The following is a 23,731-nucleotide window of genomic DNA, read 5'->3' as shown; positions in this document are numbered from 1 at the left end:
GTAGGCAGCCACGGTGTGTTTTCAACAGGGAATGACATGTGTTTTATGTTATTCTGGAAGCACTGTGGAGGATGATTTAGAAAGGGTGCAAGATTGGAAGCAAAAAGACAATACGAAGGCAAGAGATGATCAGAGTGTGAAGGAATGAGATTTGGCAGGATCCAGCTACAGAATAATTGAGGCATGGGGGAAAGGGAGGAATGCAGCATTTTTCCCAGGTGTTTGCCTTAGCTAATTGGTCAGATGCTATTCAGAAGAGAGAGCAGTTTGAGGAGAATAATAAATGCCTCTTAGATCCTGTGATTTGAAGTTCCCTTTGGAGTATCTAAGAGAGATGTTCTATAGGCAGAATATAAGAGTCTGGAGCTTAGAGGAAAGTATGAACGGATGAGATATTTGGGAGTCATGCATACAGGTGATTGATGAAGTTGCAGAACTGGTTATGATTGCTCAATAGGAATTATAAATTGAAGGACTAGAAGACCATGTACAGGGTCTTGGGAGAATGCCTGCTTTTAAGGGTGAAACGAGAAAGGACTCAAAGCCAGAAGGAACTATTCAGGGAGGTAAGATGAAAACAATGGGAGGCAATTATCAGAGAAGCCAAGGAAAAACAATGTTTCAAAAATATCACCTGCTACATTGAAGTCAGATAGCGGGGTTGAAAAGAGCCCACTGTATTTAGCAATTGAGGAATCTTTGACCTTTTAATGAAGCAGTGGAAGTAGAAAACTTTGCAGGCCATAGAAGAATGAATGAGGGTGAGAAAGTAAAACTTGGATGTAAAGAGAAGAAAGAAAAAGTAGCTGGAAGTGCAGAGGTTGGTGAGATATTATTGTTTATTTGAATGAGGGGCCTTTGAGTTTTAGGCAAGAGGTAGAGAAAGGTGGGCTTGGAGAATTAGCAAGGAAATAAGAGGGGTAAGTCAGATAATTTAAATGGCCTGGAAGAGAGTAGGGAGTGAACCAAGTCAAATGGAGTTGGGAGTGGAGGGAGAGACTTGGAGGCTGAAGGAATAACACACGCAAAGACTTAAGAGAAATAAGGAATTACAGTCACAAAACTGAAAGAAGTACATTATAGGTAGAATTTAGAGGTCTGAGTAGAAAATAGGGAAGGGAGATAAAAAGTAGAAAAAGATGAAACTCAGCTATGATAGGTCCTCCTTTTTCTTTAATTTTTCTTTTTTAACAAGTGACATCAGATTTACAGTTCTACCAGCATTACTTAGTGATTGATTGGATGATGGAGTGGTGGTTTGGGTGGAGTCAAAAGCAATAAAAGAACCAAAGATGATGCAAAACTAATGCCGAGGTTTCTGATTTGGGCAATGGTGTCAATGATAATACCATTCACTAAGAGACCGCAAGAGTGATTTTGGATGGGAAAGATGGTGGGTTTAGTTTTAAATGTGTTAAGTTTAAGTTGACTGTTGTGGGACATTCAAATAGCGTTATTGAGGTGATCATTGCACATAGAGGTCATCTGGACTACTTTCAGCATGTAGATAGTATTCAAAGACTTGTAGAAAGAGGGAATCATTGAGGCCATAGAGAATACATGAGATACCTTGTGAAGTATATGGAATGATAAGAAGGTGGGTCTTTACCAATAGCTCTTTCAGAGGGAGCTCAGAGGAAAGGAAGCTCATAATAAGGGAATTCCCCATAAATACATCATAGAGTCAGAAGAATGATTTTAAACAGTGCAGAGGCTTGATTTGGGTAGTTGAAGGCAAGAAAAATCCCCCCGCCCAACCCCGCCGAAAAAAAAAAAAAGAAATACAGGAGCTTTGTTTTTGGCTACTCTCCCTATTTATAATATTGATGCATATCTTATAGGCCAGAAATTCTCATGCTTTTTCCTGTTCAGTTTTCTTAAATACCAGTTACATCATTGTTTTAGTATAACATTCACACAGAGATTTCACAACAGGAAATCCAAGTGTTAAAAGAATGGGACTTCATGTGTTGAGAGTAAGAAGTTCTATGTCAGATAATTTTCTACATTTCTGAAGTTCCCAAACTGGTTTTATTGTAACCATTATAAAGAGCTCTTTTGGGACCCAGGTGCTAGCAGAACAAAATGGCTAAAAAGATATAGCACATGCTGTGTAGAGGTATGGGATTAGCAAACCTGCCAGAAAATACTTCTTTTCCACCTGTATTTTGATTACCACCTGACATTTCAAAATCATTATTTTCTTAAAATATTAATGTGCGCTTGGTTATTTATATACTTAGCAGGTGAATAGCAGGCTAAGCATTTATTCATGAGGAATTAGTTGGCAGCTTCCTGAGAGCTAACTGAAATGCTGTGGACAAAGGACACTTTTTATGGGTTCAAATTAAGAGTATTCAAAGGCGAGTTAAAAGAATGTCTGATTCAGAGTTTGTTTCACATTTTGTCATAATTGTCACTAGTAACTAATAAAGATTAGATGCTAACTGTAATTAGAATACTAGACAACTTTCAACTTTTGTTTGTTTTGTAGGTTGGTGTGTCTCTGTGATACCTAGGCTGGCCTTGACCTCCTAGGCTCAACTGGTCCTCTGGCCTCAGCCTCCCTCATAGCTGGGACTATAGGCACATACCATGGTGCCTGGCTTGGAAAATAATTTTTAAAAGTTAATAAAATGGAACCTTTGGGTTGAGATATATCTTCAGTTTTGTAATTAAAAATTTGCTTAGATTGTTTGAAATATTAAAATATGAATAACCATTAAGCATTATAATTTAAAAGAAATATGAATGTAAAATTCAGATTTAAGGTAAGTCATGGCCTCTCCTATAAAATTTGTTTTAAAATTATTTTGTGTAATATCTTTGATATAGTGTCCAGTGTTTTGTAATTATTAAAAAAGAACAAAGTATCAAACTTCACTTTTTTCAGCAAACTTTTGAAGAAACTATATGAAATTATATTCTTTAGTTATGCATTACTGCCTTTTCATTTCTTCTATTGGTAGATTTTCTTTCTAAAGTTGTTTATTAAAAACCTATTAAAAAATTAAATTTGCAAGGTTAGCTAGTTTTTAGAGGAATTTGAGGAATCTCATAAATAATGTAAAGCAAGAAAAAGTGGTTTTGTATCTCTCCTTAGTAATTTCATCTCTTTATAATTCAGAACATATGATATTTGTGAAGTATCTCCTGGACCCCACTTGAATATGATCATTGGAGCCAATGGAACAGGGAAGTCGAGCATTGTGTGTGCCATTTGCCTTGGTTTAGCTGGGAAACCTGCTTTCATGGGACGAGCGGATAAGGTGAGTTAACATAATTACTTTTTAAGAAAATTCAGAACTATTAATTGCTTTTAGTAACATCAATTTCTACACCTCAGTTCCTTGGGTATAGCAAACTTAATAGTGCGTGAATGTAAGGAATAAATTTGGCAGGTAAAGAAACTGGAAGGAGATTTTCATTTCTAGAAGTATTTTGGACGATAATGCTAGAGGATTCTCCAAGTCCCTTACACCTAAAATGCTAGAAATGATGTAATATGCCTTTTTCTTTTAAATGCAGCACTTGGCTTGTGGAACCATAGAGTAAATTTAGAAAGGGCAGAAACAAAATCCAGTCATATGTTGCTTAATGATGGGGATATATTCTGAGAAAATGCATCTTTAGACAATTTTGTCATTGTGTGAGCATAATTAGAGAGTATTTACACAAACCTAGATGGTATAGCCTACTATCCACTTAGGCTATATGGTGTAGCCTATTGCTCCTAGACTACACTCCTGTAGAGCATGTTACTGTACTGAATACTGTGGACAGTTGTAACACAATGGCCTACATTGTACTTATGTAAACATCTCTAAATATAGAAAAGGTACAGTAAAAATACAGTGTAAAAGATAAAAATGGTACACCTGTGTAGGGCACTTAATCATATTCATGAGAGTGGGTGGTGGAAAAATACTGCCCGAACAGGGAGGGAGTCTTGAGAAAGGAGGAGGAGGAGGAGATAAGAAACAGATACAAAAAATGAGATCATTAAAAATGACAAAACGTTGGCTGGGTGTGGTAGCTCACGCCTGTAATCCCAGCACTTTGTGAGGCCATGGTCAGGATCTGGCCAACATGGTGAAACCCTGTCTCCATTAAAACTGCAAAAATTAGCCAGGCATGGTGGCGGGTGCCTGTAATCCCAGCTACTCGGGAGGCTGAGGCGGGAGAATTGCTTGAACCCAAGAGGTGGAGGTTATAGTGAGCCAAGATCACGCTGTTGCACTCCAGCCTGGGCAACAAGAGCGAGACTCTGTCTCAAGAAAAATAAAATAAAAATCACAAAATGAGATGGTAGAAATATGTGCAGATATAAGCACACTAATTATAAATGATCTAAACTCATTATAAAGTCTGTTAGAATGGAGAAATGAAACAATGTTTAGTTCTTTTGTTTTTAATAAGCATATCTAAAATAAAGTGTTACAGAAAAGTTAAGAGTGAAAGGATGAAAAAAAATACATGCCAGGCAAATATACAAAAGAAAGTAGGTGTAGCTGGATTAATACTAGGCAAGACAGACTTTAGAGCAAAAAGTCTTTTTAGAGATAATAGTGGTCATTAAACACTGACGAAAGTTTTAATTCACTAGAAGATAATTCAGTTCCCAACTCACTTTATAATCTAGCTCCAAAATGTATAGGCAAAATCTGTGGAATGCTAACAAGCAGTTGACATATCCATAACTGTACTGGGAGAGCTATCAATAATAGTAGATCAATCAGATAAAAAAATTAGACTACAAAAGATTTGAACAATAAAGTTAAGCTTGAACTAATGGCTATATTATAAAAAGTACACTCAACAATTGGAGACTCTGCATTCTTTTCAAGCACAAGTTAACATTTCTAAAAGTTAATTGTATACTGAGTCATAAAGCAAGTGTCAAAATATTTCAAGAAATGGACACCACATAGACCATATACTGACCACAATGCTATTAAGATAGAAATAATAACAAAAAATGAAATTTAATGGACGGTTACAAAATGGAAGCAAATTCCCCTTAAGATTATAAATTATTTAAAATGTGTATGCATGTGTTTAGTGCTATATGGGAGACATTTATTAGGTAGAAGATACTTTTCTCTGTTAATAACTAACCTTGTGACCTTGAGCAATTATCTGAACTTCAGTTTTTCTTCATTTCAAAGATGGGAGAGTTGGAACAGATAGCATCCAAGGACCAACTGAGATTTTTATGAATATTGATATATAGTTTTTTAATTATCAGATCATTTAATCCCTATCTCTTTGTAATGGTCTGTTGGATTGTACTCCAGGGGCTGTACAGTAGGAATGAATTGGCTATAACAATTTTTACTAACTTTTTCATGTTGATTTTTGTCATGAAAACACATCTCTTCTCATCTTTGAGTGATAGGATTTTTAAGGAGGCTGTGGAGTGCAGTGTTTCCTAGATGACAGGTTGCAGCCCTTTGAGTGCACAGCTGTATTTATGGGATGCCCAAGTTCTCAGCAAGAATATTTAATTTATTTTTGTTTAAATGCTAATATAAAAATATAACAAAAACATACTCTACACCACCTGTATGGATACTTTATGATAAGAACTGCCTCCTGACTTTTTTTTTCCTCCTCATTGGTACCAAGTATTTTAATTCTTGCAAGCTAATAGGCAGATAGCATTCCTACATAGATGTCCTTGTTTCCTTGTGAGGAAACAGGCAGGTTAAGCAACTGTCCAATGTCTAACAACTTGTATGTGATGGGGTTGAGATTTGAACCTAGATAGTAGATGTTAAAATCTGTACTTTTAAGTATTAGGCTATACCTGGTGGTTACAAGATAAGGCTTTTTTTTTTTTTTCCTTCATCTTTCTGGGACTCAGCTTTATCATCTATAAAATGAATGTATACTTCAAGGTTGCTTATGAGTGTTAAATGAGAAAATACATGTTTAGTGCTTAGCACAACAGTATATAGTAAATGCTTGATAAATGCTAGCTGTTGTCATCACTGTCATCACTATTAAAAAAGTTACTTGCGAGGTGTATTTTCTACCTTTTTTAATATTTATCACTTATTTATAGACTGATTTAAGATCCAGTCTGATTTTTTTAGGCTCAGACTTTGTTTTCAGGCTTAGACTCATAAGCATATAGAAACTGGCACAGATATGTCTACTTTATCATGTAAATTTCAATTGTATTGCTCCTTTTAAAACGATGCTTGGTGGCAATTACATCATTAAGAGGATAGGTAATATTAGCATGGTTGTTAATATTTCACCTGCACGACTATAGGAAGTCTTCAATGGCAATAAGGAGGTTTGAGTGCTCAGTGGTTATACTATAGGACGTGTTTTCCCACAGGCATTTTCTCTTCTCTCTGGGTGTTTAATATAGTGTCCAAGTACACAGGCTGTGGAGCCAGATTTCCTGGGTTCAGATCCTTTTTCTGGCACTTACTGGCTTTGTCACGAAGTTTGTAAGAGGCTATGGAGTGCATAGGAGTTCAATAAATTTTACCTAATATTATTATTGTTGTTATTTGTGGGAGGGAACAATGGAGGAACCCAGATCTGGGAGGGATACCTTAGAAAGTGACGGGAGTGCACATATAAGTGGTACCTGAAAAAATCTTAATTTGACAAATAATAATAACTGCTAAATCTCGGATTGTTAACCTGGGAATGTCATTACACAGCTCACTTTCTTTTTTATGTCTTAGGTTGGTTTTTTTGTGAAGAGAGGATGTTCCAGAGGCATGGTTGAAATTGAATTGTAAGTGTTAGAAGTGCTAAAACTCCTTTTTCCTATAAAATTCTTAGTTTATATTCATGTTTTTCTGATGATTAGAAAAGAGTATTAATATAGTATTATGGCATAAATATTGGAAATAAAGAATAATTAATCCAGATAAGTAAGTGGTTTAAAAAATATATTTTTAAAACTTAAATTGTAGGCCATCTGTGATGGCTCACTCCTGTAATCTGAGCACTTTGGGGAGGCTGAGGTGGGTAGATCACCTGAGATCAGGAGTTGGAGACCAGCCTGGCCAACATGAGGAAGCCCCGTTTCTCCTAAAAATAGAAAAATTATCTAGGCGCATGCCTGTAATCCCAGCTACTGGGGAGTCTGAGGCAGGAGAATTGCTGGAACCTGGGAGGCAAAGGTTACAGTGAGCTGAGATGGCGCCACTGCACTCCAGCCGGGGAGACAGAGCTAGACTCTGCCCCCCGTCCCCCCCAAAAAAAACAAAAACAAAAAAAACTTGTGAGAGTTTTATTTAAAAAAAATTATCAGGGAAATAAGTTTATAGCAGGTAATGAAATAGAACTATATTAAGTAGTCATGAAGTTGCAATGTTTTTCACAAATTTAAAGTATCTGGGTTTTTTTTGTTTGTTTTTTGGTTTTTTTTTTTTTTGCTGATCTTGAAAGTAATAGTTGCTTGTTTTTAAAAAATGCAAACAATGTAGAAGTGTATCATGTTGAAAATAAAAGCCTTCTTGCTATTATTCCTAATTCTGTAAATAACTACTGTTAATAGTTTGGTGAATCTTATGTATGACAAGGACTTGGTACTTGTGCCACCATTTTTTATTTTCTCCCTTATGACACCAGTAATTCATCATGGTATTCTTTTCCCTTGAGCTTGGATATTCTCAATTGGCCATTCTTGGCAGCTATTTTTGATGGACTAAAGTTGATGTTTATGATGAAACCAGTTGACCGTCCTTGGTATATATAATTTTAATCCTTTACACATAAATGTGCACATTGTTTAGGTGATTTTTTAGAGACTGTTGCTTTTGGAATATTAGTGGAAAGTTGTGGCATTTTTTAGCTGACAAGCCTTCAAAGATTATCTGATAGCCGTACCATTTGATATGAGATGAGGAAACGATCTTTTATAAAAATTCACTCAGAAAGTTTTTATTTATATAGAGATGGGAAAGATACACATGGAAGTAAAAAGAAAATTTTAAAATACCCAACTTATTAAAATATGATAAAATTTTACTGAAGAATATAAAATCAAGACCTGAAGAAATGGAGACGAGTGATATGTTCCTAGAAACATAAAGTTAATGTCATTATTAACATTATTAATATGTTAATAGTATTAACATATTATTATTAACATGTCAGACCAGGTGCAGTGGCTCATGCATGTAATCCCAGCACTGTGGGTGGCCAAGGCAAGTGATTGCTTGAGTCCAGCAGTTGGAGACCAGCCTGAGCAACATGGCAAAACCCCATCTCTACAAAAAATACAAAAATTAGCCAGGCCTAGTGATGCGCATCTATAGACTCAGGAAACTGAGGTGAGAGAATCACCTGAGCCTGGGGAGGTAGAGGATGTAGTGAGCCATGATTGTGCCACCGCACTCCAGCCTGAGTGTCAGAGTGAGACTCTGTCTGCAAAAAAACAACAAAAAAAGTCAATCCTTTCTAAATTAATACATACATTTGATACAATGAGAGTCTCAACAGGTAAGTTTATAAGTTGATTCTGAACTTCATCTTGAAGAATAAATGTGCCAGAAAACCCAAGGAGATTTTTAAAAAGCAAAGTTGTAAATAAGATTTTTGTCTACCACATGTTGAAGTATACTGTAAAGTTGTTGATTTAAAATAAATGTGATACTGGTATAGAAGAATAGAGGAGCAGAATGTGGAAACCAGGAACAGATCTAAATGTACATGAGAACTTACTATAAAAGTGGCAGTTTAATTAAGTGTGGGATATTTTAAGAGATAGGAAAAACCAAACTTGTTTTTGCTGTTCTCAAACTCAACACAGCACAGAACACTTCTGCACCAGATGTGTGGGTTTTTTCCCCACACCCTACAATTCAGTTCAATTCTGACACTAACCAAAAATTAGTGCAGGACCCATAGTTAGGGGCTCAGTTGTACAGGACTGTCCTCCACTTCATAAGCCATTTGCAAGTCTTAGGTTGTGCCCTGTACTTTTGACCAACCAGCTGTAAATTGAGGTTCTCAGGACCCCTTTCTTGGTTCAGTTATTTGCTAGGATGGCTCATGAAACTCAGGGAATCACTTAGGTTTACCCATATATTATAAAGGATTCTACAGAAGGTGCAGATGATTAGCAAAATACGGGGCGAGGTCTGGAAGAGTCCAGAGTGCAGGAGCTTCTTTCCAGACTTTCCCAGGATATGGATGTGTTCCTCAACCTGGGAGCTCTCTGAAACCCGTGGTTCAGGGAATTTTATGGAGACTTCATCACATGGGTATAAGAAACTCAATCTCTAGTCCTGCTTCCCTTCCCAGAGGATGAGGGGTAGGTTGGTGGGGCTGAAGGTTCTAAGCTTCTGTTCGTGGCTTTTATCTTTCTAGTGACCAGCCTACATCCAGAAGCCCACCGAGAGTTGCCTCGTTAGAAAAAGACACACTTGTCACCTAGGAAATTCCAAGGGATTAGGAGTTATGTGTCAGGAATTGAGGACAGAGACTAAATACATTTTTTTTCTTTTTTTTTGAGATGGAGTGTCACTGTCGCCCAGGCTGGAGTGCAGTGGCACCATCTCAGCTCACTGCAATTCCCGGGCTCAAGCGATTCTTCCACCTCAGCCTTCCAAGTAGCTGGGATTACAGGCACCCACCACCACGCCTGGCTACTTTTTGTATTTTTAGTAGAGACGGGGTTTTGCCCTGTTGGCCAGGCTGATCTTGAACTCCTGACCTCAAGTGATCTGCCCGCCTTGGCCTCCCAAAGTGCAGGGATTACAGGCATGAGCCACCATACCCAGCCTACATATTTCTTTATACAGGTTGAGTATCCCTTATCTGCAATGCTTGGGACTAGAAGTGTTTTGGACTTTGGATTTGTTTTGAGTTTAGAATATTTGCGTTACACATATCGGTTCAACATCCCTAATCTGAAAATCTGAAATATGAAACACCCCAATGACCATTACCATTGAATGTCATGTTGGCACGCAGGAAGCTTTGTATTTTGGAGCATTTCAGATTTTTGGACTAGGGATACTCAACCTGTATATCACAGTATCATAGTGTAAATTATTCAAATTGAGCTGTGATAATTATCTGTTAATTTTTTAAAGATAAATTTAGAGCTTTACCTAACACCCTACACATAAATAAAATTTAAGTGTATAAATGTCAAGCACTTTTTCCACGAAGGTTCACGTGGCCTTGAGAGTACCAAATGTAAAACAGCTCATCATTAGTTGTTGAAATTATTGCTATTAAACAAATGTACTAACTGGCCATGTATTCCTTGAGTAGAATGGTGGGTAGAATAATCTGTGGCATGTATTTATGTAGTCATTTTCCAGATATTTATTGAGTACCTGTACACTGGGGATACTCTTCCCTCATGGAATTTATAGTTGGGGCATAAGGAGGGACAGTTAGATAAGTAAAATACATATTATGTTAGGTGATGATAAGTGCTACATAGAATAAAGCAGAAAAGGAGGATAGGAGTGACAGAGTGGAGTTTTACAGTTTTGAATAGCCTGATCAGGAAAGATCTCACTGAGAAGATAGCATTTAAGCAAAGACCTGAAGGAGGGAAGGTAATGAGCATGGAGATAAATGGGGAAATAGTATTTCAGGTATGGAGATCTGCAAATGCCAAGGCTCTAAAGTGGTACCCACAGTGACTGGATCACATTGAAGGAGGAGAATAGTGAAAGATAAGCTGTGAAAATATCAAGAAGTAAAGCCCGTATTCATTGTAAGGACTTGGCATTTATTTTGCATAAGCCGTGAAGCCACCTGGTTTTTAGCAGAGGAATGATGTGATGTAACATAAAAAGTTTAACCAGATTGGGTTGCTGTATGGAAAGTAAACTTTAAGAGAGCAAAGGCAAAAGCAAGAATATCAGTTAAGTGACTAATGGAACAATCCTATGAGAGATGATGGTAGCTTATGATTTGCTTATGGATTATATTATGATTCGCTTATGAATTATATACAGGGTATGGGAGAAGGAGCAAGACATCAGGGAGGACTCCAGGGTGTCTGGCATGATTAAGGGTAGAGTTTCCATTAACTGAGGTAGACAGACCTACTGCACAAGGTTTTGGCGGTAGATCATACATCATTGAACCAAGATGCCACCACTTGTAGCTTCCAATTAAAATTAAACTAGCACAGATAGTTTGAAATGTGCATCCCAATTTCAGATGTGTTAAAATGTTTTTTTAAAAAAAGAACTTTTCAGAAACAAACATGGTAAAGTTTGAGATGCCTAGTAGATACTCGGGCAGAGCTGGGCACAGTGGCTCATATCTGTAATCCCAGCAGTTAGGGAGGCAGAGGCGGGAGGATTGCTTGAACTCAGGAATTCGACCAACCTGGGCAACATAGCGAGACTCCGTCTCCACACGCATACAAAAAGGTCTGAGATTCAGGTAGAAATGTTTTTAGTGGGCAGTTAGATATATAAACCTGTCATTCCTGGAGAAGTCTGGGCTGAAGATAACACATTTGGGAAATCATTAGTATTATGATGGATTAAATCGCCAGTGAAGCAGAGATAGATAAAACAAATAAGAGTTCTAAGAACGTATCTGCTACAGTGCACCGTTTAGAGATTGAACATAGGGAAACCTAGGAAAGGAAACTGAGAATTGGCTGGTGATTCAGGAGAATACAGTACTTGGAAACCAGTACTTGGAACAACTTCAGGAGGAGTCCGTTGTCTATCACCTGTGTGTGATACTGCTAGATAGGTCAAGTAAATTGAGAACAAAGAGTTTATTATCAGTATTTATTGAGTTGGTTATATCATTTAAGTTGAAGAATTAATTAATTCCCTGATGTTTGCTCAATTTTGCATTCTTAATTTTGCATTTTGCATTCTACGACCCAGTTTGGTCGTAGTTTTTTTGATGCATTGCTAGATTGGTTTTCTAGTATTTTATTTAGGATTTTGTCATCTGTATTTTGTTTGTGAAAGATACTTGTGGTTTGAATGTTTGGTTAATCTTACTGTTAAAAATAATCTGATGTGAATTGTAGGGGGTCTTGCAAAAAAAATCATCTGGCTTTTTTTTCTAACTATACTGATTTAATTTTTTTCTAACTGCTGATTTCATTTATTTATAGCAATTGGTTGCTTAGATTTTTTGTTTATTCTTGTATCACTGTGATTATTTATACTTCATAAAGGATTTTCCCATTCTTCTTAGTTTTAAATTTTATTGACATGAATATTACCCTCTTATATGAGTTCATTATATGTGTATTATTTTATATAAAGCAGTATTTGTCTTCTAAAAATTGATTTGTCAATTTTAGTAGTTTTTTCCGATGAACCAACTTTTGCATTTGTCTTATATTATGGTTTTCTATTTCATTAATTTCTATTCTTTACTGATTCTCATTTTTTGAAATGGATATTTATTGCACTAATTTTAGTCTTTTGTTTACCTTAATATGAACAGTTAAGGTTAAAAATACCCCACTTACTGCTTTAGCGCTATCTCTCAAATTTTAGTATATAGTATTTACTGTTTTTCAGTTCTGAATATTTTCTTTATGAGTTCATAATTACAAATTGTTTCTAATTCTAATGTAGGGATTTTCTTATTAGTATTGGTTTCCACTTTGTAGTGAAGTTATATATATAGAGATACTGGTTTTATGTTACTAATCCTTTGAAATTTCTTTCTTTTTGTAGTGAACTTTTGTAATTGTTCTTTGGCTGAAAGAATAAGTTTTCTTTTGCAGATACCTGCAGTGTTCTGTATTTGTCCATTAGTGCAAGTTTATTAGTTATATTGTCACATCTTCTATATTTTTGCTGATTTCAGTTGTCCAATTGATACCTTGATTACTGACAAAGGTGTATTACACTATTCCTCTATGCAGATTTGTTAATTATCCTTGTCCTGTCAATTTTTGCCTTATGTATTTCTAGGACATTATTAGTTGCATCTAAGATTAAAATTGTTTATCTTCCTGGTGAATTCAACTTTCTGTTGTTAGATACTGACCTCTATCTTTCTTTTGCCTTAAAGTCCATTTAGTTTACCATTAATGTAGTTGGCAGTTCCCCCCACCCCAGTATTTTTCTAGTTGTCTTTTTTCATTCTTTTCATGTTTTTAATATCTTTTGTTATCTCATTTAAACTGGTAGAGCTGTGTTATTTTTTCTGGAATCTTTTAAGTAAAGCATATAATCAATTTACAAATATATGTTTGAACTTATTTTTACTGTCTTATTCTCTGCTTTTTATTTTTCACACTCTTCAGCATTTCTTTTCTTTCTTATTTTTGTTGGGTATTTGTTTCATTTTTCCTTCTCTTTTGTCTTGGAAATTATGCATTCTTTTGTTTTAGTGATTACTGGAATTTTAGCAGGAATACTTGTTTGAGTTCAGACTTAATATCTGTCTTCCTGCTAAACAAAGATTTTACAGTACTTTCTTCTTAATAACTTCTCTGAACTTACATGCTTTTAAATTTCTTTTTAAAACTCCTCAAAACATTATTATTAATATAATATATTATGCTGTCAATGTTTATTTAGAATTTACCTCAGATATTTCTGTTTGTTTTGCTTTTCATTCCTTCTTCCGTTTCTGATTTTCTTTCTGGGATCACTTTCTGCCAAAAGGATATTCTGTAAAGTTTTCTTTTATGAGAGTTTTCTGTTGGAACACTCAGTTTTTAATCTGAAAATGATACTATTTTGCTCTAAATCTTGAAAGATGTGTTTCATGGATATAACATTCTATATTGACAGGTCTCTTTTCTCATATTCACAGTATAGTATAATATCATTGTTGTCTTCTTGTTTTTGTTTTTGTTTTGGTGACAGGGTCTCACCCTGTCATGATCATGACTTACTGCATCTTTGACACCTCCCTGGTTCAAGTGATCCTCCTGCCTCAGCCTACAGGCACTCACCACCATGCCTGGCTTTTTTTATTATTACTATTTTTTGTAGAGAATGGGGTCTCACTCACTATGTTGCCCAGACAGCTCTTGAACTCCTAGGCTCAAGTGATCCTCCCACCTTGGCCTTCCAGAATACTGAGATTACAGGCGTGAGCCACCACATCTGGCCCCATTGTTGTCTTCTGATGTGAATCTAATCTCAGTTTATTTGATAGCAATCATTCTCTTTTTCTCATTGTTGTCTTCTGATGTGAATCTGATCTTAGTTTATTTGATAATAATCATTCTCTTTTTCTGAGATGCTTGTAAACTCATTTTTTTTTAAGTGTTTTAGTTTCATATATATTTAGGTGTGGGTTTATTTTTTATTTACTTTTCTTGGTTTTAATGACACTCTTAAACCTATGGTTTGGTGTCTTTCATCAGTTTTTGAAAGTTCTTATTTATTATCTCTTTTAATATTGCCATTGACCCATTCTTTGTCTCCTGTCCTAGAATTCTTATTAGACATATTATGCTTTCTTAGTCATCCAAATATCTTTCAAATTTTTCATTTATGATTCTGCATTATGTTATTTCTGCTAGTGTTCTTGATACTTTGTTTTCTTGTGTGTGTGTTTGTAGTGAACTACTCTTCTTAGAACTTTATCTGTGTTAATTATTTTAAGATAACATAGATTCCGGCAGAGTAAATTATTAACTTCTGCCAGAGACCATTGAATACTTTCAATTCAGAATCACAGTGTACAGAATTTTCAGCTTGTGGTGGTAGCAATGAAGTATTTCTAGTTTACCCTTACAGCAAGGGTGTATCGCTTAGGTATGGCTTTCTATTGGACTCTCCACCTTGGATAGCTGTGGGCTTTGTCTATTTTTGTCCTCTACCAGCAGATCATGAAAGTGAATCCTCAAGATCACTTGATTGGGCGAATGCCTTCAAGATGAAAGCCAATTTTATTTTTCCACTCTGAGTTTTCACCTATACTAGGATGTTAGCCAGAATTCCTTACTTTCATGCTAACTGATAAATTGATTTATGAAGATATTTTAATATTTTATTATTTTTAGTTGTTTACAGCAGGAGGATCAGTAAGGGTACTTTATTAGTCATTCTGCTGGAAATGAAAGTTTAAAACTACTTCCTTTAAAGTCCTACAATCTTACTGTTTCAAGTGGTCTGATTACAATGTAATATATACATACAACATTTATAAGTTATTATTGTCATTTAGCGATTGGATACCAATAATTTATCTTTCTACCACATGCTGCTGAATCCCAGTGAAGAAGATGAATAGATGGGAGGTGTGGAGCAGTAGTACTTCTAAAAGCAAGAAATAAGTAAATAGCCTTCTTTCAGATTCTATATTGCTTAATGTTCCTTTATATCCATGTGAGGTAATCCTCTCTGAATTCAGAGTGGAGTACGTGGTGAGGAATCCATGGACTACCTGTATGGGTAGTTTTTATTTCTGGAAATGCCTAAGAGTCAGTTTTCATTCATACGTTTTCTGAGCAGGGGGAGTTTCAAGATTTAACTACTCTACCCTTTAATATACTAACACATTTTGAATTGCAGTCAACACATGTGATTAAAGAATAGCATAATAATTAAAGGATAAACAGCTCCACATATGTGACTCCTCTAGTAGTGTTTATGAATTAGTATTCACATTTGCTTTAATTTTAACAGTTTAAATAATTTTGAATCTTGAGTAAGTAACTGATGTGGTCAATTATGGTATTATGACTAATAAAATGCCGAAGTTTCCTTCTTGGAAGGGGCCAAAATATCAAAAGGAATAAAAATCATAATAATAATTCTATCTGGCACCTTTGGTGCAAGAGAATTTCTGAAATTTTATCTCTAAACTAATTATATATTTTGAATATAAAGATTCTTAAATTATTTTTTAATTAGGTTCAGAGCTTCTGGAAATCTTGTAATCACCCGTGAGATTGATGTGGCAAAAAATCAGTCGTTTTGGTTCATCAACAAAAAATCTACAACCCAGAAAGTAGTGGAAGAGCAAGTTGCAGCCTTAAATATTCAAGTGGGGAATCTTTGCCAGTTTCTCCCTCAGGTATGACAGAAATAAATGTAAAGATGGGAAAATTTTGTATATAGTGTTTCCTTTCTATGCCATAGAAAGGGTATTATTTAAATTGAACATAGCACTCTTATAGTTCTTTGTAAAGGTATTATTTCATCACTTAGAGTATAATGTTATTAATTTGTAGTAATTTGGAAAATTTCAATTAGTTAAAAAAAGTCTAAATTAGAGTATTTTGAAATAAAGTATTATTTTTTGAGTTCAGAGAGTAGCTCAGATAGCTATGTGCTTCTATTTGTAGACCCTTAAAATGTTATTAATGAACAACTTTTTAGTCAATGTTTTTGTTTGTAGACGTTATACATATATAATATTTGATATATTTGAGTTTACAAAATATTTGATATAATAAAACTCCTATAAGTATACCTTCTAAAATCATGTTATAGTTTGTTTATTAAAAATAAAAAATGCTGACAATGTATGTTAAATGTTAGTCATATTACCTCTTAAATTTGACTTTGAATGCTGTCTAGTGACAGCATTAACTAGGTAACTAGTACTTATTGATTAATTTCATTTTTCTTTAGAAACACAATGATGATTTCATAATGTGCAAATTAAATAAAACTTAAACATTAAAAAGTTTTTTGTTTATTTTAACACTTATCAGCTGGTGTCAGATTATCTCCGGAAGTAGATGTTTGAAATTGCCTTTTTTTTCTTTTTAAACCCTCTAACATTTCAACTGATATGTAATAAACAGTGATCATTTTCATCTTCAGACTATGTGTTCTTTTATTCCCAAACTTTTATTATACATATGTAAACATTTCAACCTTGAAATATTGGTGCAGAAAATTTTTAAAGATGATCAAAAAGATAACAATTTATACCCTAAGTTTATCTTCATTATTCTAAAGAATAATGCACAGAAGGTTTATATCTCAAAGGTTTTTTTTAATGAGTTTCACCTTGACAAGTGTAAGCATTGGGTGAAATACATTTTGAAGATATTTGTAAATGAATGATAGTTGCTAATATTTAATTTTTGTGCTCTAGGACAAAGTTGGAGAATTTGCTAAACTCAGCAAAATTGAACTCCTCGAAGCCACTGAAAAGTCAATTGGTCCCCCAGAAATGCACAGATATCACTGTGAACTCAAAAACTTCAGGGAGAAAGAAAAACAGCTCGAGGTACTTTAAAATAGGCAGCTCATTTGTCTTGTTTCTTATTGATTTCTGTATCTCAAAACATGGGAGAGAGAGTAGTAGTATTGATTCATTGAGTCAATTCGTATTTGATTTATTTTCACTTAGAATTATACTGCTAATATCAGTTCAAGTGACAGAGTGAGAATGGATCTGATAATATGAAGTTTGAAAAGGTTGACTATTTCAGCAAATACATATTATTAATTGAATTTTTAAGGAACCAATAACAGTATTATTAAAAAAATTATCTCAGGAAGTTACAGTATTCTTTCATTCATTCAGTATCTATTAAACACCTGCTATGTGTCAGACACTGTGTAAGGCTTTCAGTAATAGAAGAGATACCATGTGCCACTTAATATGGCACTTTTGTTGAACCAGTTCTCTCATGTATTTTTTTCAGTCATCTGAAGGTAGACTTTGGAAGAGAATTACACATTTAGTTGGAATGTTGTTGGTTATTTTCACCATTAATAAACATAAAAATGTACTTTTATAGCATATCCTTCATAAAGGTGTTTTATTTAATGTATCTTTTTTCTACATCCCAGCAACTAAAATAAATACAGTAAATTTTCATAATAAGAAATTATTAGTCTGGGTGTGGTGGCTCAGACCTGCAATCCCAGTACTTTGGGAGACTGAGGCAGGAGAATCGCTTGAGTTCAGGAGTTCGAGACCAGCCTGGGCAACAGGGAGACCCTGTCTCTACATGAAAAGAAATAACAAAAGTTAGCCAGGCATGGTGGCGCATGCCTGTACTTCCAGCACTTGGGAGGCTAAGGTGGGAGGATTGCTTGAGCCAAGGAGGTCAAGGTTGCAGTGAGCTGTGATTGCACCACTGCATTCCAGCCTGGGTGACAGAGCAAGACCCTGTCTCAAAAAAAAGGAAATCTGGCTGGGTGTGGTGGCTCACACCTGTCATCCTAGTACTTTAGGAGGCCAAGGCAAGATCACCTGAGGTCAGGAGTTCGAGACCAGCCTGGCCAACATGGTGAAACCCTGTCTCTACTAAAAAACAAAAATTAGCCGGGCGTGCTGGTGGGAGCCTGTAATCTGTAATCCCAGCTACTTGGGAGGCTGAGGCAGGAGAATCATTTGAACCTGGGAGACGGAGGTTGGAGTGAGCTGAGAACACCATTACACTCCAGCCTGGGCAACAAGAGCGAAACTCCGTCTCAAAAAAAAGAAAAAGGAAATCTGTTGGGTTTTTTTTTTTTTTTTTTTAATTTTAGGTTCAGGGATACATGTGTAGGTTCATTACATAGGCACATTGTGTCACAGAGGTTAGCTGTGTCACCCAGGAAATAAGCATAGAAATCTTGTAACCAATTGCTTTCTCTCAAAGTATGACTTATAATATATATTTTACTGTAATTAAATGTTATTTTTTGCCTTTGTCCACCAGACAAGGAAAAACATGTTTTTATTATACTTATTCAAAGTGAATAATCAAAGGAGTTGTTCTGAGCTTTTTATAGTTACTTTATCTTCAGATATTCTGTTCTTTTACCTTTCTCTATGTCAAACAATCAAATACTTTCACTTGAAACACTCACCTACACTCTCGACTATCCTCTGAAAGAAGACAAGCATACAAGCATATATTCTACTAGGTTCTGAGTACATCTTTGTATTTATTAATTCACAACATAAAGGCTAATTCTTAGCTTTCTTTCATCTTATTTCTAAGACCTTTCAGTCATGAGTGTTCATTTAACATACTAATCCTAGTAATACTACTATTCATTTGTATATCACTTTTACAGCTTTTGTTTAGCTTTCATCTATATTAAGTGAATTGCTTCTATCCTTCAAGTGGATGCAGCAGATATTTGGGGAAGAAGAGCCTGGGCTCAGATGTGGCAGGGCTTCATTACAATTAGGACTAATAAACTGTAGACCCTAGACCAGAACTTGGGTGGGAATGTTGCTTTTACACAGGTTTTAGGGGTTTTGTTGAGACGGGATCTCACTGTTGCCCAACCTGGAGTCTACATAGTTCTTAAGAACTCCTGTGAATTCTTTATTGTGAAATTTTGCTATCGTTGTTTATTTTTCATTGTTAGAAGATGTGACCTGTTGTCATTTTTCTGTTAAACTGATTGTTCAACATATATTTATTATAGACCTCATGCAAAGAGAAAACTGAATATCTACAGAAAATGGTTCAGAGGAATGAAAGATATAAACAAGATGTGGAGAGGTTCTACGAACGGAAGCGACATTTAGATTTAATTGAGATGCTTGAAGCAAAAAGGCCATGGGTGGTAAGTCATAATTTCTGGAGGAAAAATAGGTGTTTCTTTAAGTAGCAGAGTAATTATGATGACAGTATTAGTTACTGTGTATTCAAGTTAGGTGCTCCTTTTTCATTTTTGGCTTTATATGTTATACACAGTAAAATTCATGTCTTTTTTTTTCTTAATTTTTTATTATACTTTAAGTTCTAGGGTACATGTGCACAACCTGCAGGTTTGTTACATATGTATACATGTGCCATGTTGGTGTGCTGCACCCATTAACTCATTTACGTTAGGTATATCTCCTAATGCGATCCCTCCCCCCTTCCCCCTCCCCCAACCCAATGACAAACCCCAGTGTGTGATGTCTCCCTTCCTGTGTCCAGGTGTTCTCATTGTTCAATTCCCACCCACGAGTGAGAACATGCGGTGTTTGGTTTTCTGTTCTTGCAATAGTTTGCTGAGAATGATGGTTTCCAGCTGTATCCATGTCCCCACAAAGGACTCCTTTTTTATGGCTGCATAGTATTCAATGGTGTATATTTGCCACATTTTCTTAATCCAGTCTGTCATTGATGGACATTTGGGTTGGTTCCAAGTCTTTAGTGTTGTGAATAGTGCCACAATAAACATACGTGTGCATGTGTCTTTATAGCAGCATAATTTATAATCCTTTGGGTATATATCCAGTAATGGGATGGCTGGGTCAAATGGTATTTCTGGTTCTAGATCCTTGAGAAATCGCCACACTGTCTTCCACGATGGTTGAACTAGTTTACAGTCCCACCAACAGTGTAAAAGTGTTCCTATTTCTCCACATCCTCTCCAGCATCTGTTATTTCCTGACTTTTTAATGATCGCCATTCTAACTGGTGTGAGATGGTATCTCATTGTGGTTTTGATTTGTATTTCTCTGATGGCGAGGGAGGATGAGCATTTTTTTCATGTGTCTGTTGTCTGCAAAAATGTCTTCTTTTGACAATTGTCTGTTCATGTCCTTTGCCCACTTTTTGATGGAGTTGTATTTTTTTTCTTGTAAATTTGTTTGACTTCTTTGTAGGTTCTGGATATCAGCCCTTTGTCAGATGAGTAGATTGCAAAAATTTTCTCCCATTCTGTAGGTTGCCTGTTCACTCTGATGGTAGTTTCTTTTGCTGTGCAGAAGCTCTTTAGTTTAATTAGATCCCATTTGTCAATTTTGGCTTTTGTTGCCATTGCTTTTGGTGTTTTAGACATGAAGTCCTTGCCTATGCCTGTGTCCTGAATGGTATTGCCTAGGCTTTCTTCTAGGGCTTTTATGGTTTTAGGATTAACATTTAAGTCTCTAATCCATCTTGAATTAATTTTTGTATAAGATGTAAGAAAGGGATCCAGTTTTAGCTTTCTACATATGGCTAGCCAGTTTTCCCAGCACCATTTAATAAATAGGGAATCCTTTCCCCATTTCTTGTTTTTGTCAGGTTTGTCAAAGATCAGATGGTTGTAGATGTGTGGTATTATTTCTGAGGCCTCTGTTCTGTTCCATTGGTCTATATCTCTGTTTTGGTACCAGTACCATGCTCTTTTGGTTACTGGGGTTTTGTAGTATAGTTTGAAGTCAGGTAGCCTGATGCCTCCAGCTTTGTTCTTTTGGCTTAGGATTGTCTTGGCAATTCGGGGCTCTATTTTGGTTCCATATGAACTTTAAAGTAGTTTTTTCCAACTCTGTGAAGAAAGTCATTGGTAACTTAATGGGAATGGCATTGAATCTATAAATTACTTTGGGCAATATGGCCATTTTCATGATATTGATTCTTCCTTTCCATGAGCATGGAATGTTCTTCTATTTGTGTCCTCTTTTATTTCATTGAGCAGTGGTTTGTAGTTTCCTTGAAGAGGTCCTTCACATCCCTTGTAAGTTGGATTCCTAAGTATTTTATTCTCTTTGAAGCAGTTGTGAATGGGAGTTCACTCCTGATTTGGCTCTCTGTTTGTCTGTTAGTGGTGTATAAGAATGCTAGTGACTTTTGCACATTGATTTTTTATCCTGAGACTTTGCTGAAGTTCCTTACCAGCTTAAGGAGATTCTGGGCTGAGACAGTGGGGTTTTCTAAATATACAATCATGTCATCTGCAAACAGGGACAATTTGACTTCCTCTTTTCCTAATTGAATACCCTTTATTTCTTTCTCCTGCCTGATTGCCCTGGCCAGAACTTCAAATACTATGTTGAATAGGAGTGATGAGAAAGGGCATCCCTGTATTGTGCCAGTTTTCAAAGGGAATGCTTCCAGGTTTTGCCCATTCAGTGTGATACTGGCTGTGGGTTTGTCATAAATAGCTCCTATTATTTTGAGATACGTTCCATCAATACTGAATTTATTGAGAGTTTTTAGCATGAAGGACTGTTGAACAAAGGCCTTTTCTCCATCTATTGAGATAATCGTGTGGTTTTTTGTCTTTGGTTCTGTTTATATACTGGATTATGTTTATTGATTTGCGTGTGTTGAACCAGCCTTGCATCCCAGGGATGAAGCCCACTTGATCATGGTGGATAAGTTTTTTGATGTACCGCTGGATTCGGTTTGCCAGTATTTTATTGAGGATTTTTGCATCAACATTCATCAGGGATGTTGGTCTAAAATGCTCTTTTATTGTTGCGTCTCTGCCAGGCTTTGGTATCAGGATGATGCTGGCCTCATAAAATGAGTTAGGGAGGATTCCTTCTTTTTCTATTGATTGGAATAATTTCAGAAGGAATGGTACCAGATCTTGCTTGTAGCTCTGGTAGAATTTGGCTGTGAATCCGTCTAGTCCTGAACTTTTTTTGGTTGGTAGGCTATTAATTATTGCCTCAATTTCAGAGCCTGTTATTGGTCTATTCAGGGATTCAACTTCTTCCTGGTTTAGTCTTGGGAGAGTGTATGTGTCCAGGAATTTATCCATTTCTTCTAGGTTTTCTTTTTTTTTTTTATTATTATTATTATACTTTAAGTTCTAGGGTACATGTGCATAACGTGCAGGTTTGTTACATATGTATACTTGTGCCATGTTGGTGTGCTGCACCCATCAACTCGTCAGCACCCATCATTAAAAAGTCAGGAAACAACAGGTGCTGGAGCGGATGTGGAGAAATAGGAACACTTTTACACTGTTGGTGGGATTGTAAACTAGTTCAACCATTATGGAAAACAGTATGGAGATTCTTCAAAGATCTAGAACTAGATGTACCATATGACCCAGCCGTCCCATTACTGGGTATATACCCAAAGGATTATAAATCATGCTGCTATAAAGACACATGCACACGTATGTTTATTGCAGCACTATTCACAATAGCAAAGACTTGGAATCAACCCAAATGTCCATCAGTGACAGACTGGATTAAGAAAATGTGGCACATATACACCATGGAATACTATGCAGCCATAAAAAAGGATGAGTTTGTGTCCTTTGTAGGGACGTGGATGCAGCTGGAAACCATCATTCTTAGCAAACTATCACAAGAACAGAAAACCAAACACCGCGTGTTCTCACTCATAGGTGGGAACTGAACAATGAGATCTCTTCTAGGTTTTGTAGTTTATTTGCGTAGAGGTGTTTATAGTATTCTCTGACGGTAGTTTGTATTTCTGTGAGGTCGGTGGTGATATTCCCTTTATCATTTTTTATTGCATCTATTTGATTCTTCTCTCTGTTCTTCTTTATTAGCCTTGCTAGCGGTCTGTCAGTTTTGTTGATCTGTTCAAAAAGCCAGCTCCTGGATTCATTGATTTTTTGAAGGGTTTTTTGTGTCTCTACCTCCTTCAGTTCTGCTCTGATCTTAGTTATTTCTTGCCTTCTGCTAGCTTTTAAATGTATTTTCTCTTGCTTCTCTAGTTCTTGTAATTGTGACGTTAGGGTGTCAATTTTAGATCTTTCCTGCTTTCTCTTGTGGACATTTAGTGCTATAAATTTCCCTCTACACACTGCTTTAAATGTGTCTCAGAGATTCTGGTATGTTGTATCTTTGTTCTCATTGGTTTCAAAGAACATCTTTATTTCTGCCTTCATTTTGTTATGTATCCAGTAGTCATTCAGGAGCAGGTTGTTCAGTTTCCATGTAGTTGTGTGGTTTTGAGTGAGTTTCTTAATCCTGAGTTCTAGTTTGATTGCACTGTGGTCTGAGAGACAATTTGTTACAATTTCTGTTCTTTTACATCAGCTGAGGAGTGCTTTACTTCCAACTATGTGGTCAATTTTGGAATAAGTGCGATGTGTTGCTGAGAAGAATGTATATTCTGTTGATTTTGGGGTGGAGAGTTCTGTAGATGTCTATTAGGTGCACTTGGTGCAGAGCTGAGTTCAATTCCTGA

The 23,731-nt window shown here is 35.9% G+C and overlaps 1 protein-coding gene across 3 annotated transcripts in view; it reads left to right on the top strand.

The window, feature by feature from the left end:
* The window catches only part of LOC105498655 (structural maintenance of chromosomes 5), a 104,155-nt gene that overhangs the window by 2,245 nt on the left and 78,179 nt on the right, over window positions 1–23,731 (top strand). For all 3 annotated transcript variants that reach the window (XM_071077685.1, XM_011770884.3, XM_011770883.3), the window contains exons 2-6: window positions 3,128–3,269; window positions 6,708–6,760; window positions 15,807–15,969; window positions 17,002–17,136; window positions 19,284–19,424. In XM_071077685.1, the coding sequence (XP_070933786.1) occupies window positions 3,128–3,269; window positions 6,708–6,760; window positions 15,807–15,969; window positions 17,002–17,136; window positions 19,284–19,424 (634 nt within the window). The remainder of the gene's footprint in view (window positions 1–3,127; window positions 3,270–6,707; window positions 6,761–15,806; window positions 15,970–17,001; window positions 17,137–19,283; window positions 19,425–23,731) is intronic.

Source organism: Macaca nemestrina, chromosome 14 (genome assembly GCF_043159975.1).
Source record: "Macaca nemestrina isolate mMacNem1 chromosome 14, mMacNem.hap1, whole genome shotgun sequence".
Lineage (NCBI taxonomy): Eukaryota > Metazoa > Chordata > Mammalia > Primates > Cercopithecidae > Macaca > Macaca nemestrina.
Note: the sequence above shows the minus strand (reverse complement) of the source record. Positions and strands in the feature narration are given on the sequence as shown.